Source organism: Balearica regulorum, chromosome 19 (genome assembly GCF_011004875.1).
Source record: "Balearica regulorum gibbericeps isolate bBalReg1 chromosome 19, bBalReg1.pri, whole genome shotgun sequence".
NCBI classification, from domain to species: domain Eukaryota; kingdom Metazoa; phylum Chordata; class Aves; order Gruiformes; family Gruidae; genus Balearica; species Balearica regulorum.
In genome coordinates this window covers 3047632-3068629 of record NC_046202.1, presented here as the reverse complement: position 1 = coordinate 3068629, position 20998 = coordinate 3047632, and the positions used below count along the sequence as shown (strand labels likewise).

Below are 20998 nucleotides of genomic sequence, written 5' to 3'. Positions count from 1 at the left end.
AATTGCATAGTTGTTTATTATATGCATACAAATGAGGTACACACAATTTCACCTTGGGTTTCAGTTTCATGAGTAACTTCACTTTAAATAATGCCATCTTGCAAAGTAACAGAAGGTTTTTTCCGCCTTCCAAAACAATGTCATCCTGTAATTACACACTGAAGAACTCAACACGTTCAAGCTGTGTTGGATTTGCTTTAAAAACACCAAGGGCACAAATGTTAGGAAAGCAGGCATGCGTCTGCACGAAGGAAACATTCACTGATATACTTAATTTAAGAATGCAGCTCTTCCATTTCTGTACACGCACAGCCGTAGAGAGACCTGCGCAGCCGCTGCACAAATACGCTATTTACACAAACAGTGATAAAAAAATACGAACTACTCAGATTTTATTTTTTAAATATGAGCGTAGATACCATGCAATGTTAATATTATGCTCTGTAGGTTTTCAGATCACACGATCAGAAAGCTCAGTGGAACTGTGCTGACTTAGAGTCGCTCCTGATTCAGTCCATACGCGTTCGGCTCGGCATTCCTATCCTCCGCATGCTAATTCTATAGGTTTCTATTCCGCTGCAGCTCTCTTGCAGAAGCAGTCGCGTACGTATCTTGTTAAGATGTGACAAAGTTTATATGGTCCATGGTTTTATGAAATGTATGACCTGACCTATGAACAGTAGCTTATTTATACTCACTTAACTCCTCTCTGAGGCTGATGCTAGTCAAAATAGAGCCAAATATTAGTGCTAGTAAGCCCGTGTATACTTCCAAGTGTAACACATATGCCACAGTTAGAAAATTTGGTTTCAAGAAAACCCCAACCTAATTAAACAAGGAAAAATCTGATTTTAACAACAAAATTCACCAAAAAAATAAACATGAGTACATAAAGATATCCAAAATATTTAAAAATAAATACTAAATAAACCCCCAGCAAGTCAAAAGAAAGAGAAGACAAATAAAAACCTATTTTGTGAATAAATACCTACGACTGGAGATGTAATTGTCCTAAGTGTAACACACTTAGGACAACTACATATTTAATCTGAATATTTGGAGCTTGGGGTGGATGTATGGAAACTGTCAGACATTTACCATGTCCAACAGCCAGCTCAACGGCATGCTTCAGATACTAAAAATCTATTCACCAGTACCAACGCTAACTGGCTACAGCTGATGGCTCAATAAATACTAAACCTTTATCAGGGTGGGTTTCTCCCTCCCAAAATGAAAGGACACACACTGAGGGCAGGTGAGTAAATCAGGGCAAACGATCAAAGGGAACAGATTCCCTTTTCTTCTAACCCTGCCTGTAATTCCTCCAAAAGGGACACACATCCACAGCCACTACCCTTGCCTTAGTGTTCGGGGGTTTCTAAATTGCAGAGATCGCAGTAAACACTTTTACTGCTGAAACAGCTTATCGTGTTTTTCTCTTTTCATTGGAATAACAATAAAGTAAATGTTGCAGAGAGAGGGTGAAATCCTGACCTCCTCGAAGTCTACAGAGCTTTTGCTGCTAACTTCAATATGGGAAATAATTTTACCCTTTTTTTACAGTTGTGCATCTTTAATCCGAAAGGAATTTAATGTCCTGTTAACAATGCCTCCTGTGCTAAAGGACTGTTTTGATATTAATTTTCATATATTTTAGAATTATAAATCTATCGTGTATCAAAACAGAGTACATTCAGCAATAGTCATACCCAAACACATCAGCGTTTACAAGCGTGCCCACACATTTCTTCAATATATTTAGCATTATGTTAAAATTTACTTTATTTACCTGCGAATTTGACAAATTTCAACAAAATGTAAAATTTCTAGGAAAAGGTGACTAAAATTTCCATGAAATGATGATTATAAAAAAGTGACTAAAGAACTATCCTTCAGTAAACTGTGAAATTTTCTGCATTGGCACAGAAAGCACCCATGGATAAAGTTACATTAGGACAACTGTACATTTTTAATGCTTTAAGAAATTAAGACCCTAGTATTTCCTTTCTCTTAAAAGTGAGGAATAGGAGACTACAAAAATTACTGAAACTGTTAGAAAAATAACAGTAACAGAACACTGAAAAAGACAGGAGGCCTAAGACCACCCATCCTCCTCAAGGCCTCTTATCAAAGCAAGACTTTTGGTAGTAATGAAAAAAAGCTTATAAATGGTACCTAGACGGAAATCAGTTATTTATATATGACTTCTGTTTGCAGCAAGAGGCAGGTGATGAAGCACAATGATTTAATCACACTTCTCCAGCAGTACACTGTCTTATTTGCACAAAGATATTAATTTGGTAATGGTATCTTCTCCCCTCTCCTCAAATATCAGATCTTCCCAAACATCCTAGGAACTTCTGCCGATAACTACTACTTCATCCTGATTTGGGGATAAATTTCTTCAGAGATAATACGTTAAATGCCTAGATTAGAAAAAATATGAACCTGGAAGTTTACTAAAAAAAAGTAGCAATGGATTTAAGCTATTGACAATCAAATATGTTTGAAATTTAAAAAGAGGAGAATTAATGCACTGCAAATCACCATACTGGCCCTCTTTTGAATACATTTCTTCCACCCAAATGACATGATGCTGTATAGCACTGATTACAGGATTTTACATGCATTTCTCCTCAGATTCAAGATCCTGTTCAGCATGCTTCCAGGGTTAAACTCACCGAAAACAAAGAGTGATTTCATTTAAGACTGTTTTTAAACAATACTTATCTAAATCACAGATATTTGAAATGCAGAAGTTATTTAATAGAGAATTAAATGATCAAGAATTTCCTAAATTTTCAGTATATCTTAAAGTCTTCCACCTTCAAGTAGCAAATGCTCTAGACTTGGGCAAGTATTTCAATAAAATGAAAACCAGTTTCCTGCGGGGAGGCATTTAAGAAGAAAGAAATAGGAGAACATACACAAATGGAATTAAAAAGTACAGAAGACAACAGCATTGAAATTATTTCATGAAAAGGGCATTTTCATTGATGTCAGCCTGCCTAATCACGACGAGGAGACAATTTGTCATCATTCAAAGCGTACTTTGAGTTAAAACAGACTAGGTTTTCTTCCCTCTGTAAAGTCCTCTTACTTACACTTATGCTGCTAAAGAATTCCACTGCTGACACTTTTCCTTTGCAAAATAACCATACAGCAATGCTAGCAAGCTATAGATCATGAATTATTTCTCACCTTCCAACCCAGCATGTGTGATATAGAGACACAATCTTTGTAACTGCAATTCATCGAATATGATGCCATTATGATAATTTTAATACATTTGTCTTTAAAGGCAATAATTCAAGTTGAAAAACAAAAATCAAAATAAACAGAGAAAAAAGCCCCAAGAATTATTCTGTGATTAAATAATTACAGGTTGTTTTACTCTAGATGACATATCCAGGAAGGCGATGTTCCGGAACAAGATTAATCTTCCAAACTTGAGAAGAAAGTTGCAGTCGTTATAAAAGCCCAAGCACAGACAAGGTGCTGGTTGCAGCCACATCAGTGCTGCAATAACTTACCTTATACAGCACTTGCCACTACAAAAGATATCTCCGAACCTGAACTAATCTACATGTTTAATAAGAGCCTGACTGTACACTTTGGGTAGCAAAAACAGAAAGAAAAAAATTTCTGTTAATCTGTGAAGCACTATCAATGCTTCCCAACAATTAAATAAGGTATTTTTCTGCCCACTTGCTCTGATCAATGGGAAAAACTTCTGCAGAGACATTCCAATTTAAACCTCTTTAACTATTAACTCAAGGCCACCATCACATTTCAATATAGAACATTTAAATAATCGGAGGAATTTCAGGTCTGTTAAAGGTGCAGTCAGGCATCCAAAGGGGTATACAGTTTAATCTGTTTTACTGCTGGTCCAACATTAATTTTCTCGTTATTAATGGATGGAAAAGCTCTTTTGTAGCCAAGGAAGCGTAATTACTTAAAATTTTAGATGTGGTGCACTTCACAGCTCTCAGCTGCGAAGCTGGCAGGAGTAACACTTCTGGAAAGCTGATCATTTATTTACCACTTTTAAAAGAAAAAAACCAGATGGTTTATAAAACAGCACCATTTTTCAGCTATTCATTATCTTATTTGAAGTTTCTTTCTTTAACATTAAAAATACCATAATTCAACAACAACAAAAATCAAAGTACAGAAGTGAACTGAATGTGACATGTCATTTACTGGTTTCAGCAATGGATTAAGAACCAGGGATCCTGTGTAATATTCTTCTCTGGCACTGAATTCCTGTGTGACCTTGAGCGAGTGCCAGCTTCTCAATCCTTCAAGTTTCCTAAAAATGAACTTTCAATCCTTAATGTTACAAGTTTGAAGTTCTTACAGTTCATTTCCACCACGCCCATCTTTTTAACCTGTCCTCTTTTTTTCAAACAAACTGGTTTGAAATTGTACCCACACCTTTGGTTTCTGCTCTTTGTTTTCTCTCCAGTTTGCAAACTTCTATCTCCTCTCCCCTGCCCTGCTGGAATTATGCCACCGTTCATTCAGTCAACTACCGCAGCGTGAAAAGTCTCCCCCTTCTCGTTCGCTCCTTTCTTCCTCTCTAAACCTGTTTCTTTGGAATCTTTCCTACCACCTCGCCCTTCACTCCGTAAGGATCAAGTCTTACATCCTGTATCTTTCCTATCTTATGTAGAAGCTATCTTGGTCCAAGAACGCATCCCGCTCTGAACTTGTAAGGTACCTGTATGAATTTACACTTTTCTACACAACAGATGTACGCGATACATATTACTTAGGTATATTAGAATGTACCTCCCCCATCCCAACAATTTAAAAGTTGGTGCTACTGCCAAACTGAAGGTGTTCTTAGCTACAGTAACGTTTTACTGAATTATAGTACTCCCAGATGGGTTTTAAGGGCCTGTACTGAAAAATATTGCATCTATTGCTCCCTCTAAAATGGTAAGAAGCCATGACAGAATCCTGTAGCTGGCAAACACTTCTATGGCTACGCTTAAGATGTGTAGAGAAAAGCTTTTCTTGAAGAACTCTGTCCCAAGAGAACACCACCACTAAGCTTTTGTAACAAAATGTCCTTTTCAGATGCTGCAAGTCTAGTTACTTGCCTTAACAAACTGGCAATTGAAGCACAATCTCTAAAAAAAAATGAAAATAGAGGATGATTCTCATCTTTCCTGGCTACCCACAGCCACCTACTGGATTTTTTGTAGATACCGTTCTTGGCACCAAAGCCTTCCCTCCCCAGCCTGAGAAACAAGGCACAGACCTCGCAGTAAAAGTAATGAATGATTAAGGATTAAACCAACTTCAAATAGATGCGCAAGCTTCTACCCTTAACCTGATTCCCCCCAAAAATACAAGTGATAGACACATGTCCACGTACGCTCCCAGCTACAAGGAATACGAGCAAAGAAATGGCAACTCTGCTGCTCATCAGCAGCGTCTAACAGTCCAAGTCCAAACTGGCTCATCCCAGATCAACAGCAAAAGTAACAATCGGAAACTGGGAGGTCCCGCAGTCCTGTAATAAGTTACTGCCTCATACTGTTAAGAGTTACTATGCAACTACGACTTTTTGAAGGAATTCATGTCAAAGGCTGTGCCAAATGCACCATACAGGAGAGAGGGGAGACGGCACACGCACGGGAACGGCAGCCTGCTCTAACCCCAGAGCTCCGTAGCGCCTGGACCACCTCCTCCGAAAAGCCTGGCCGGACAGACGTCAGAAACCCCGTACGGCGAAGAGGCAGCTACGACCAGTTCAGATTCTGCACTGCCAATTATTGCAGGTGAAAAAGAGGAATTAAGACCTAAGTACAATTTCCCGTTCTCGTTGCCTCACTACCTCAGCCTAACTCCCGAAATGATTCACTGCATTAGTCTGCACAGCTCGAGGCTTCTATTGAAAGTGGAACTACAGAGGGAGAAGAGTGCTGCAGTTCCCACTGAAGTTGGACAGAACAGTAATAGATGTCCTAGCATCCTCTAAAATCAAACTCGGTATTTGAATATCGAGTTTCTCAGAATTAGTGGACGTAGCTAAAATTTAGTGCTGATTTCTCTACGCTTTACTTATCTATAAATTGTGAAAATGACATATATATGTGTTTTCACATTCCACTCATTCACACTAATGCATCCTTAAGACCTTGTGACCAAAGAACATTACAGTCATCAGTATGAAGCTTGCAAGTACCCTTCTGTGTAAAGGTTAAAAACAACAGATAAGTACGTTAGTCCTGTGAGGGTCTGATTTATATGGTTTATCTGCAGCAAAGAATAGCCCGGTTCTGTTTCTCGGGGTAAGCCAGAAGTTGTTCTTTCCTCGTGTAAGACTATCCCGATTCAATGGCACAGAAGAATACATAAAATCAAAGGGAATATAGCCGCGTGATTAGTCACCACAACGGATAGCTGGCATCCCTCTACGTGTTCGTAAGGAACGGTGCCAGCTTTAAGAACAAAAATTAACTGTCTCAAATTTCTATAAGGGCTGAGAAGTATCTCAGCAACCTGGCAGAAACACAGCACACTGCCTGGAAAAACGCTACCAGAGTTCAACTGCAGGCGGGGGATTTTACTTCAGACACCGAGGTTATTCACCCTAACACCCACTTACAGACGTGCCGCATGAATCCAGCGCCCAGATTTCTCAGTTTTAGAAAGCACGTTCTCTTCTTGCCTCTCCGCCACCGACTCCACCACAATCCCGACTTGGACAACTTACGCCACTGAAATGTACACATTAAGTGCAACAGGCAACACGCGGCATTTCTACCTAACTTTCATAGGAAATTCTCCTCCTGCAGCATACGCCAAGGCGCAGACCAGTGTAAAATACAAGTAGGCTGTAACTTCCCGTCTGTCTTACGAAGCTGGTATTGTTAAAAAGAAGAAAAAGCTAGTGTTGTCTGGGAGGGAAGGCAGCACATACACACAGAGCACACAGAGCACACGCTGCCTGCGTGCATTCCTGCAGCGCCCTGCATTTGTGGGGCTGCTGGTAAATCTGTGATCCCACAACGTGTATGTCAGGGCGAGCAAATGATATAAAACATACCTTCCTTTGCAGGCAAGAGAGGATCTGGCCCTTCCTCCCCTCTGCAGGGAGAGGAGAGAAACTTATTGACCCATGCACTAGCTAAATGAACAGACTATCCATTAACTAGTGAATTGCACAGAATGAAATTATGTTAGAGACAATAAAATGAATATGACTTTAAAGCGTTCATTAAAACTGTCACCAACCATCTAAAATTTAACCTATGAACCACAGCTATCATCCATATATCGTACAAAAAGCTTGCCAAAACCCAGATTAACCTGTGCGATGATCAATAGTTTTGACATAGAGTAAATTTTGGTTTTAATTAGAATACCTACAATTGATTATCAAATATTCTCCTAGACATGAAAAGAAACCAGCTAAGTTTGATCACACATTTGTTAGCTAAAAACTTTCGTGCTGGAGAACATCGAGGTATGAAGTGACAAAACTCTCCTTAACTAGAAAGCACTTTCTCAGGCAACAGACAGAAGTTTTACAATCACAAAATACATTCTTTCCATCAAAAAACTTGATCGTATCAGTATCTTCACTGTTTTTAATCAAATCAAAATCTCACACATGGAAAGCAAAAATTGTCATTTATTAGTTATGCCTTGATACACAATTCAACTTCCTTTTCTCCTTCAGTTCCTCTAGGAAAAGGCAGCCTTTGGGTGAAACACACAGTTATTTGTTGTGTCAAATCTACCCAATCACTAACTCAAGTGAAGCTAAAAAAGAATAGTCATCCTTGTGCTTCATATTTCTATAAATCCTAGAAAATCCCAATTTTATGACCCTAAACCATACCAAATAAACAGAATGCATGTGTCGGCTACAACGCTGACTCAAATATTGAGAAATAAGTTCCTTTTACAGCTAATCTTCTCGAAAATTCTGTCCAACATGAGCCACATTTTCTAGTCAAAAGATACTACTGCAGGCTACGTATTTTTGCCTTAAAAAAACCCAATAAAGGTACAGAGAGAGAATTAAAAACCAGGGGGTTTGGTTATTTCCAGGCCTGTTGACAGCATTTGCTAAAGCGAGATGAGCAGCTGGTCTAGATTGAAAGGCTGAACCAACTGTTTCCTGTCACATTTAACAGCCCAGCACCATTTAAAGTCTGAGCATTAGGAGGAAGGTGAAAAGAAATTCTGTAACTTCTATCACTGTGTATTAAACCCTTGATCTATGTAACTTTCAAAATCCAAATAATTTACTTTTTACCTTCTTTGAAACACTAGTAAGAAATGTCTATATATTAAAAATCCATACACTGCACATTCAAATAAAAAGTTAAAATAAAAAAGATTGATGCTTTCAGCTTCACTGTTTAGGAAAACTTAATTAAGCTTGGCATGTCTATAAAATTTTCCTAGAGGGTGGAGGGGAAATTTACAGTTTATCATGAAATTTACCTAATAGAAATAGTAAATATAAGGTAAAAACCCTATCTGTCTAGAACTGATTTCTGATCTTACTTCCCTCCTTGGATTCTGTTTTTATTGTATTATCTATGACTGTACAGGACTTGCACAAGTGTGGACAACAACGTATTTAGCAACTAATACTCAGCTTCAGCACAAATAAAACGTCTATAATTTGCTTTTAAATGTGGTGAAGTAAAGACAATTTACTCAAGTAAAAATACAGCCCCACAGACTCTAAAATTACTCTTAAAAGCATGTATAACAATTTCTGTAGTATGAATAGACGCGTATAATTTACACACAGTTTGGTTTTAATTATCACAGTTCATAAAGGCCTTTATACCTTAGATCTGTCAAAATGAAGAGAGGAATTCTGTTAGTTTTTACCGTGTGCAAATCTATAAAAGGATCCTCCCTTCTGGCCTCCTAAACCGAAGATCCTTTAAGCACGTCCAGTGTGCTAAAAGACCTAAAAAGCAGATTCCACGATGCTTATCAGTTGTGTGATTTACAGACGTTATACTCTGAAAAGTCTCACCAATCGTGACTCCGGTTCAAGCCTGAAGGGACTACCTCACACCACCCATATCGAGTCTTGTCCAACTCGCCGGACTAAGCCGTAGCGCTCCCTGCCAACATCATAAATGCTGCCATTAAAATATTTGTTTTAATTCTGACCTCAGAGTCACAGCTAATAAACAAGAAAGGCAATGAGAAATTGAAAAACAAACTAAATGCAGCTGTTGGACTGGACGTTTCACAACTGTGTTTAACTGCATCCTTTAATTTCACTTCTATGAATAGAAGCCATACACCACAGCTTGCATGCCAGCTAGTCAACCAAGCAGTATTTTCTTTTGAGTTCATTTTGCAGTGTTATTCCGTCATGTAAATTTTACTGTATTTTTAACTTTTCCTTTGAGATGCGGTCTGCAAACAATGGCTAACTATTGCTGCTCGTTTCTCATTAGAGCACGTACTAGCGATGGATAGCAGTTGTATAATTTTTCCATAATCTTCCTCACACACAAAAGGAATAGAATTTTTTTGTGTACGTATAATACATATTTGTACGTGTGTCAGTCCAGAGCCCATTTCAATATATCCAGCGACCAGATGATTAATGTTTTAGAAACTATGCATTAAAAAAATCACATGAAAGACCTAGATACAGAGGAGTAAAACATAAAGCTTACGCTATTCTATGGATTTCCCAAAACTTACTCATACATAAAATGTATTATTATTTTTTTAATATGTCTTTATAACAATCAATGAAAATACTTTTCCAGAATGCAGAGGATTACAAATACTAATTAAGTAATCAGGAACCTGAACACACTTGAAAGAAATTCATTTAGAAAAGGGAAAAGAGGCCACATACTTTTAAAATTGTAGATACAAATAAAGAGTCAGATGATTAAAAATTGTAACAGTAAGAAAAACAGAATTTTCAATTTATTTTTGAATATATTCCTTATGTATGGAAGAAAATACAGATAATTTTATCTGTGGAAAAAAAAATACAGCACATTGGTGTGTTTTTCAAATACGTAATGATCCTCCCCTTCTCAGTTTTCAAGGTTTGGTGTGTGAGAAGATAAGAAATCCTACCTCACAGCCCTCCAAAACTAAACACTTTGTTTCCCTGACGTGTGGGGGGCATATTTTCATTAAAAAAAAATAAAAAAATCAATAAACACTTCTTTTAAACATGTGGAAATTCAGCTTTCAAATAACATATACCCTTAGGGTTTTATATTGAAATGCCTTACCAAAGGAAAAAAAAAAAAATTAAAAAAAAAGAGGAAGCAGACCTAATGCCTCCCAAATCACATCGCAGCCTTTCTTCTCAGTACCATCTCAGTTCAGGATGTTTGCATCTGCAACTTTGCTGGAGTCCTGAGACCTTACATGAAAGTAAAACAGTGAATACTTTGGACCAATATTAAAAGGAATAGCAATAAACCAAAGTATTTGAATGAAGGCGTACACAGAAGTTTCCATAACAGATCATGCCAGAGGTCTGTGTAGCCCAGCGTATTTATTGCCTTTAACAGAGTGACTAGCAATCATCTCCGTGTCTACGTGGAAGAGGGAACAAAGTGAATTAGTTTTAATGGACTACGGCCGACATCCGAATTGGTGAGGTTTTTTCCTCCTTTCTAAATCACAGCGTCTAGTAATACAACATAATGAAAAATGAGGATGTTTGTACGGTTCCTTCGGTCTCCAGTCTAGACACTCTCTCTAGACTAACCCAGTTGGACCACTGAGGAACTGATTCTAACTGGTAACGTTTACTCCTCTCCCTTCCCTCTCCCCACGTCAGACCCTGCTTACACTGACATTCCTGGCAGACTACCACCAACACGTTAAAAGCATGGAGGCTTTTCTGTAAACATCTACCCTATGGTGTATTCCTTCCTTTTGGGAACTTCCCAAATTTAGTCCAGGGCACCTTCATCCAGAGTTTATGTAATTAGCTCTTGTCGATTTACATTATGTAGCAGATAGGATTCTTCTGTGACACTACAATGACTATGGCATTCTGCAAATGGCTTGTACCTGGCTTTTTTAATATATAAATATATATTAAAAAAATATATATATTATCTACATATAAGGGTTTAAAGCCTCCTAATGACAAATTCTTGCATAATGTTGCATTGACAGAATAATAACCAATAATATATTTACCAAAATTTTTTATCCTGGCTACATTTTAATTATGGTAAAAATTCATTCATAATAAATACAGACCTTAGTGTCAATACTGCTGTTTTACATTACATAAGAGAAAATTCTTACTGGTTGTACATAACTGACATTTCTAAATATCTTACATTTATAGCATGGAAAAGGCCAAATCATCATTCCAAGAACGGTGGAAGGCTGCATTGTCCTGCAAAAACCAGTATCAGAGTATATATGTTCATTGGAAAAAAAAAAAAGGAAATTATGCAGGTGACGTCTGCAACTCAGTGTAGCTAACAACATCCTAGATTATTTTTGTGGGGCCAAGGTCTATTGACTGTAATCCTATAAAGACAGGCCTTGTTCCTGGAGCCAAACTAAAGGTATCAAGATTTTCTTCAGGAAAAAAAATATAACCAGGAAAAAACCACAAAGCACAGGTTTGGGAGTGTATCTACACAGATGCAGTCTGAAAAATTGATCCAAATTGCCTAATGCGAATTAGTAAACAGCATGAATTTTTTGTCTGGACACTGCCCACAATAAATTGGCTTTCAATTCATCCAAAACCGAATATTCAAGCTAAAATAAATCAAGCCAATGTTAACGTTAAGTAAAAGCATCCACACGAAAGCTTAATGTGATTTTCATTTAATAAGTGAATTAAAGTAACTGTTCTTAGAGCCTCTTTGTAAGTATAAGCCTCTTGTTTCCACTACATCAATATACATGCCAGAGGTACATTAATAAAGTCCCCAGTCTATTAATATTACTTCACTTCCTTGCATTATTTATTCTCATCTTGAAAAGTTTTAATAAAAGGCTTAAAGTCTTCCCTAAAGTTAGAAGCCATCTTCCTTTGTTCAGAAATGAAAGAGTGGACACGGTGCTCAACCCTGTTCTGCGGCAGCTGCTTTGCCCAGACGGTCAGATGGGTGTTCAAATACGAACTAAATATTCTCAGAAGGCAGCTTGCTTCCCTCGCAATGATTTCTGTATGCCTAAGAGACGTGACTTTCTTCTTAGACGCGGATCCTTCTCGATTAGGTTGAAGAACTATTATTTTCCCAATTGACTGCGAAACAGCGCTATAATCAAGAGACATCCAGCGACTGCTACTCAAAGGACGCTGTATGCGCAGCGCCCAGCCTACGGACTATCAGCCACGGCTCCCTGCAAAATTCATCCGGCTCGTTGGCCATTCCCAAGCCGCATGAATTACTCTGCTGGCAGGAGCCCATTGCTGGTCATCACCTGCACCGGGGCCCCACGGCTCCTTCCTCTTACATGCGAGCATCCTTGCTGCGTACTGTGGTGCAAGCGTCGCTTCATGGGAAGGGGTTGTGGTAAAAAATAAATAAATACCATGTGTATGCGATGCTTATTAAGTGGTTATACTGCAAAATCAGATCCCTTTTTCCTGTTAATACACAGCATCTCTTCCATGGCACTTGGCAATGCTAAATTATTACTGCTGCATTTATTTAATTTATTCAATATTGGATGGATGTCTAAAAAAACATAAAACATGAGTGCTTCAGAGGAGGGACCTTATCTTCACGTAAGTCACAAAAGCAACAGCTGGCATATATGGCATTATAGACATAAATCATGACTTCCACATATAATAAAGTGGATAGAAACACTGTGTCGGTTTCCTATGGAAGAAAACTATACATGAAATACTCATATTCTAGCAGTTAGAACAGAAAAAAGAAAACAAGTAACAGTGCCAAGTCACTTGAACCTGAAACTTGGAATGGGGTTTATTAAGCACATGTCCCAAAGCAGAACAAGAACATTACAGAAGAAGTGTGCCCACCGGCCAGAAGAAACACTGTCACCAAAGCTGACAACCCAACCGGCACAGAGAACGGCTTAAGGAGGCTCACGTCGTAAGTTTTATTTTTACCACTAGAATAAGGACCGAGTTAGCATTTCAGGTCTGCTTCCCAAAGATTCAATCAGCAGCAAATGGCAAAGGAGTACCCGTTCTTTTTCACTTTTATTGAACTACTACATATCTTACCTATTAAAATGAAAAATGTTAAGCAGAGAGGCAATAACAATATACGCAGGGACCAGGTTTTTAGAAATTCCACAGGACTAAGGGATTTTGTGGATGAGATGCCTGGCCACAAATTTTCAGCTGTAGTACAAACTCTCCCCCCTCCCCTTTACTCCCCTCCACCCCCCCAAAAAAGCCCAGCAACCCACTCGCCACAGTGAGCCATCACAACTTTTTATGAAAACTAAAATTTGATGTAGACAGGAAAAAACACAGAGAAAACCTAAACTACCAGGAACTGCAGTTTTTCTCCTTTATGGTTTGGTTTTTTGTTGTGTTTTTTTCTTTTCTTTTTTTTTTTTTTTCTTTCTAATGTTAAACATGATTTGCTCTATGTCTCTAGACTGAGACTTTTACAGTCTCCCTAAAATCAACTGACTCGGAAGCAAGTTTTTATTAACCTACGGATCTGGAAGAGGTATACAGGGACGTGCCAGGCAGCATTAAAAAAACCTTCTGGTGCCCCCTAAATGTATTCAGAAATGATATTTCAAGTTTGTTATTTTATTATTTAACCAGGTTTTCTGAGTAGCCATAGATCTAATACCAAAAAAAAGCTAACTGTATGCCAAGTTCTGCTTTCTTCAAATACCCCAAAAAGCAGAAAAGAAGAAAGTTCCATAATTTGTCTTAAATTTAAACAAAAGGTAGATCTAATGCCAGCAAAAGGCACTACAGAAATGTCTACCCAGCAGAATGAAATGCTATGCAGAAACACCCCTGCGTGCTCTTTCATGATTTTGCCTTACAATGCAGCTGATGTAAAAGGCTGCATGTACAACAAGCCCTCGTCGTCAACTAACCCAGCTCATAACTAACTAACTAAATAGATTATTTAAGCTTGCTGGGAAGAAAAAACAACTCCCAAAGCCTCAAAAACACAGCAAAAACAAATAAAAAAAACCCCCAAACCCAACAAAAAGACACTCTCCTCATCAGCAAGCGTCCTGTCATTGTCCAGCCCATAATAACTTAATATATCTTGGACACAATAAGCGCAGTAAAAGGATTTCTTCTTGATTTCAAAAAGATAGATTAGGGAAAAATACGACTGCCATTTACTGACATTAGTGAGTCTCTTTCCTTGCCATTGGATTGTTTTCTGATAATTCTGCCATGAAGCGCTGTATTACCCCTTCCCAGGAGTTACTTCTCACAACAATACCCGTAAATTCAGTACTGTTATTTTATCACAATTAACTTCTCCCTAGCAAGCACCTTCTTCAGTATGAAAACATGAAGAGCAGAAACTCAAAAAATGTATCTTACTAGCAACTGATACCTTCAAAATACAGCTTAAAGTGACTGTGGCACTCTTCTACTAGTTTACTACACAGAAATCATATACATCCACCTTCCATATCCATTGACCTTCAGCAGTGGCTTTCTTTTAGATTTCTTTCAAACACAATCCTCTATATTTTTACAGACCTGAATACCTGTGGAGCTTGTGGGATGTGACACGATGAAACTAAGTGATTTGATCAGCCATAGAGAATAAAATAGTTCACTGAAACAGATCCGTGTTCCCTGATTGCCTTTATAGCAGAAGTTTGCAGTTGCTACGTTCTGGTGCAGCATCCCTACAGAGTAAAGTGATTTTCCACTTTTTTTTCAGTCTTCACTGAAGACAGTATCAAAAGCCATCTCTTGTTTTGTTCTGCTTTGTAATGAGATCAGCTTGATTGGCATTATATCACTATATAATGGATTAAGATGATGCTACTTACAACAGTGGCTTCAAACAAAATTCTGCCTTGATGTTAACTGAAGAATACAGAACCCTGTGTTAAGTGCTGCTTTCATACTGTAGGCAGCTGAGGTCACAGTTTTGAACTGTTTTGATGTCGCTCTGTACAGAACATGCGGAATGATTCAATACCTTGCTGGGAATCATCCCTCCTGTAAATATCTTGTAACATGACCTAATTTGCAATCAGTCAAAAATATCACCAATTAGAATAAGCGTTTTGCCATTAAGTATCTTACTGCACCGTTAGAGCTAAGGTAACAGTCTGCTAAATCGCATACAAAGGATTATAATTTCAGTACCTGAGCAAACCAAAAGAACTTGATTATAATCCAAAAATATGCAAATATAGCCTTCAATTTAAAAAATAACAAGTTCATTAGCTTTTGCATAAACATTCTGTTTCCCTTAAATTTATACAAGCATAAAAATTGTCTTAAGAAGGCATTTAATTAATATCTATAAAGCATTTCCAATTTAAGCAGCTGCATTTATTTCACTTAATTACCATTGCTCAACTCTAGGTATTAGATTTCTACCAGAATACAAAGCAAAAATATTACTATTCTGGAATTGGCATAGTTGATTCCCAGTGAAATGCACAGAGATCCAGAAAAAAAAAAAAATTTCTCTTAAGTATCAGAAGAAAATTCAGCCAGATAAGAATACAGTTTTTTATGTCAAAAACTCACAGTGAAAATGCTGTGAACTGCACACCACTATTAAAGAGTTCTGACAGAACAGATGGGATGTCAGAATAAGACCAACTGGTCACTAAAAGTGAAAACATAAATGACAGACATTTAGTTTTATTCTTTGAAACGTGACGTCATCCTCAAGATCTTCATGGCATTTGCTGCATTTCAGAAACCGTTAATTTAGGGAAGTGGAAGCTGTTGATCTGCTGGCCATTTCACTGACAGCTACTGCAATCAACCAAACCCTTTTTTTGGCTGTCTATAGATAGACTAGTAAACATGTTAATTGTCAAATCAGTAAGACTTATTAACAGACAAGATCTGTAGCTATCTCTGCTGCCCACAGACATTGGTCATTCATAGGGAGGAAGGAGAGGAACAGGCACTTCTGAGGAGTTGATTTCACTCAGGAGACAGGGTAGAGTTGCAAACTCTTCATCAACAAAACACATAATGGCAGTGTAAGTTACTTGAAAAAACAGTGCCAGTGAAACGATTCATATTATTTTCATATTTATGGAGGAGCACAATTTAATACATGTGCTGATCTTCTGGATACCTGCATATCAGAACATCTGGGTAGCTGGGGCTGGCAGAAAAGAAAATAATTCCTTAGTACTTCTGCTACACCTGAAGTGGTAGACTGAACCTTCTCACATATACCACAGTGTAACAGTTGCTTAAGTTTGAAATTTTCAGAAAAAAACCTAATTAACCAGCGTATGACACATTCAACTCAGAGAGGGTCAAAAGTCCTAGTAGCAGCGGGAAGATATTTGCACATATCACAATGGTATTTGCAATTCCTCCAAAGCAATGGAACACATATTTATGATAATTTATTGTCTTCATCTTGTTTCCAACTATCACATTAAAATGGTAAAATAACTTACCGCTGGGGTTAAAAGCCATGCAGCAAATGGGCTTTTCATGTGCAGGGAAGTGGGCCACAATGCCATCGCTATCGGAGTCCTCGCTGACAAGTACCTGCATAATATTAATACAGACAAAGGAAGGTTAGGAAATAAAAATACACCTAAGAGAAAATACCAACTTACTGATACAGGAATTGTTTTATAAGATATACACAGTGGTATGAATTAGAAATATAACTGTGCGTGAACCAAACACTATCTGCTGTATTTTTTTCAGATAGAGACATGCTCGCATAACCTGTTATTAACTAGAAAGGATTATGCAGTTTATACCTGGATTCCTTATTTATTTATCCTATTCAAATAAGACAAAATGGAAAAAATATTACTGTTTGGCTGCGTACAAGCTTATTACAAAAGAAGTCTGCATGCAGTGCCCAGGAATTTACATTTAAGGTTTCCATTGCCGCTGGCCGAAGCAAGGGTTGGGATCTCTCTGTAAGTCTACAACCGAGAGAGTCTGTTACTCCAAAATTTGTGACCGGAGCTCTCCTGCTCATTCAGCATTCCGTGGACAGGAGCTCTCATTCCACCAGACCCAGCAGCAGCATGCAGTTGGACTAACGTAATGAGCATCAGTATAATTACACTGAAGAGCACACACAGTTCTTGAACTATAAACAACACGTGATTTTCGCTAAGCAATAACAAAAAAAAAAAAATAAAAAAAAATCACATAATGGAATGAAAACCAAGAGGTAACAGAGTCTTGCAAAGAAAAGGGAATATTTAACAATTACATAAATCAGTATTCTCTTTGGGAGGATTCAAAGTATACACGGCAAACAAGTGGAAAAACGGACCAAAAACCCAGTCAAAGAAAGCAGGTTTGGTTTCCACCAGTTGCACAGGTAGGAACACTACAGCTTCATCCTGCTAATAAGTGCTGATGGACTGGAGGTCTCCGGATTTCCAAAGGACGCAAGAAATGCTAAGGACTAGGAGCGCATATGAAAGCAGCTGCACTGCAAAGTATGCAGCTAACAAGAATGTTCTCCATCTTGAAATCGCCTCGATGGACATTAAATAACAGTATTGCAAAGGTTGTTAATCAAAACCCCTTAAAAAAAAATCACGCTGTTGTAAAATACGTTCTTGTGAAGAAAAAAAAAGGCAATTAAAGGTAGGAGAGAGTTTTCACCACAAAGGGAAATTAAATGGGAGAGGAAATATCTGGACTGAGATCTCTGTTGTGCAACATCATCTGGAGAAAGGGACAAAGGATGAGCTTTTGGGTTTTCAAACAAAAGGCTATTTGAAGTGGATAAAACTACTCGGGCCAGTCACAACCAAAGGTGACTGTGAAGCCCCACAGAAGGGCCCCCAAAAGGACACAGGATTACCGATGTCTAGAAGTACGAAAAGGAAGAGATATTCTTAGAGACGAGAACCAAAAGATGTGTGGACAAAACATATGCAAGAGCTGTAAAAGTATTTTATTCCTTGGTTACATCATGTTAAAGACTAAATTAAGTAAAACAGTGAGAAAGATCTGTCAGAAAAGGACTTAATAAAAGGGTTTCTGTGGTAAGCAAAAACCACCTTCTTAATAAGATAGTGCAAAATTTCCCATTTCAAGTTCAGAATCATTTGTCTGCCGCTTCCAAAATAATCTGAAAGGTTTTTAATACTTCCTATTCCTAACAGATATCAGAATAATTTGAAGATATTTTTATGCTTCAAAAAGAGAAATCATCTTTAAATGTTTAAAGAAGTCACGTAATATGGATGAAGAGGCCTGCGCCTGACTTACTTTAAATGTTCAAATTACTTGGCACTGTCACATAAGCACAATTATGGTTTTGCTTTCCGTTGTCAGCATTTCGTGCTTATTCCAGAACCACTAACCAAAGGGTCTGGAGATCTTCCTAAGAGCTTTTCAAAGAAACAGTGTTCTTTTCTCAGCCTATATAAACTGCACTAAATAACTCCTATACATCATCTTTTCACAGCTTCCACTTTTAGGTATCTTGGTCTTATCCTAAACATTTTGTTCTAATTAAAGATACACGCTAATGATAAAGTAGCATCATAAACCAGCTTTACAAAAGAAATAGAAGGGTTTTTTAAATGTAGTTTGTTAAACAAAAATATTTAATCTACAAATGTGTGAGTATCAACAGTCTCTAAATCATTGCTAAAAACAGTTATATAGCATATTTCACACGCATCATCTTCTACAGACTGTAAACTGGAATTCAGCATGGCTTTTTTTTTTTAAAAACCCCTAATGATAAATGTACCACTGTTATCATCCCTGCACCATAAAAACCCTATTCAACAGACAAAGAACACTCTGGATGGTAAGACGACCTTTAAATATTTTTCCTTTAGAAATATGATACAAAGTAAAAATTTCACAACATTAAAAATTGTGAAACACCTCAGACATACCAATTTGAGAATACAATAAGGCCCAAATCTATTATTTGTATGCTATGTTGATTCCAGGCTTTAAAATGTTGGGGTTTTTGTTTTTTGTTTTGTTTTTGGTTGGTTGTTTGGTTTTTTTCCAATCACTGCTTAAAATTATCTTCCTGGAAAAACACCCTTCGTGTTTAAAACAAGTTTTAAAAACCAAAAAAATCTTAATTTTTCACTGTAAAAGCAGATTTTCAGGTGTAGCAAACCAGTCCTTATTTTGGCTGTTATACGATTCCATTGTTTGTGACAGAAATATAAGGAAGAAGAACTTAAGAGCATAACGTCCCATCAAGAAAGAATGAAAAGCCACTGTGTGACCTTGTGGATCCTGAAAACCCTCACCAGCCACCAAGCCTGGCTCATGCAGAGCTTTCAAACTCAAACGAAAATATTTTAGTCTCTAGCATTAGCCAAGTAAAAAATAAAAGTTAAAAAAGATACAAAAGCACCTTCATCACTCAAAAATTCGGAAATCCTTGGGTAATGAGGAATCTGAAACCCAGGCTGTGATGGTGCCACACCACCTCCTTCCTTGGCATTCGAGATCTGTCAGTCCCTGCCCACCGTGGCCACAGAATGGAAAGACTCGCTTCTGAAACACACTCATGGAAACACACTTGCTTGTGCAAGGTAAGATGAAGTTGAAAAAACATTCCTCATCTTTTTAAAATCAACATGAAAAAATAAATCCTTGTGGAACAGAGAAGGAAAGTACTTTTTAAAAAAATCACTAACTTGTATTTAAATCTTCAAGCTGCACTGCAAGATTTGTCACGTCCTTTCCCTGCACTTTTGCAGTGGATAGTTGGGAAAACATACATCACTTTTTACAATTTCAACACTACAAAGGAAGGGGGGGAATAAATCAAAGGAATTACAGCAGTTGACTTTACATCATCAACCAAAGAAGAGCCTCTTTGGAAATGTCCCTTCCAAACCTGCCACAAAAAGCCTGGTTCACATCCCAATTTAGAGCTTGCATGGCTTTAAAGTCACAGTATAGTCACCATTATCTATAACTTAAGGAGGACAAAATGGAGGAGGACAGATGCTTTATACTGGAATACATTATTTTACATATTAGAGATCTTTAAATGGATATAACTGCCTCTGTACAACAGGGTTTCTATAAATTCGGATAGATCAAATAGCACAGATTCCATGCAGACAAGGATGAGGACCGGAGCTGTACAATCACGAAGAAGTATTCAAGGCCTCCACCACACAGGCTGCACAAATTTTAGAAACCACTTCTGGCAAAGGCTGAAGGGGAAGATGCTACCTGCAAAAGTGCTGGAGAGAACGATGTCTGTGGACTAAGCAATGGCACAATAAATCAACACTGACATTGTACAACCGGTTCCTTTCAGCCAGTTCATGGTTTCTTACCACTGAAAAGAGCAGAGTTGGAAGTTTTTCTTGGAAGTCAAAACAGTGGTACAAATTGCCTAGTAACGCATGCAAGTGCTGTCAAAAAAGCTCGAAGGGAGCAGCTCGTTCAGCGTCCCAACGCACAAGAGCATACAAAGCCCACAGCAATTCAGAGGCTGCAATTTTTTTCACCCCAAATAGGTTTCATTCTCCAAGGTAGTGGCCTCCAACCACTCTACTATTAAAAGACCTTACAAAGTCTCTCAGTGAAAAGGGTTCATAAATCTCAGCATTGCTCTTATAATTGCATAGCCACTGAGGTTCATAGGGATGCTCAAGTATCTTCCCTGCAGAGATCCCCACCATTACAAATAGAAACACCATTTTAAAAACAACCAACCAACAAGAAACAAGCACGAAGGGTCTTCTACCGAGATGGCCTTGTAAATGAGCACTCAGCCTATTTCTGGTGCCCAAGTAGTATCTTCTCCAGGGAGCTGCAACAGGGTTTTCAGAAAAGCTGCCCAGCCAGCAGAGTCCGTAGCTGGACGTGCTGAGCCAATGCCGT

At 37.9% G+C, this 20998-nt stretch overlaps 1 protein-coding gene across 17 annotated transcripts in view; it reads right to left on the bottom strand.

Moving 5' to 3' along the window:
• BCAS3 (BCAS3 microtubule associated cell migration factor) overlaps positions 1 to 20998 on the bottom strand; it is a 366523-nt gene that overhangs the window by 264070 nt on the left and 81455 nt on the right. For all 17 annotated transcript variants that reach the window (XR_012838343.1, XM_075771147.1, XM_075771145.1 and 14 more), the window contains exon 13: positions 16594 to 16687. Coding sequence is in view for 16 of the 17 variants with exons in the window: in XM_075771147.1 (XP_075627262.1) it covers positions 16594 to 16687 (94 nt within the window). In the remaining variant the exon portion in view is untranslated. The remainder of the gene's footprint in view (positions 1 to 16593; positions 16688 to 20998) is intronic.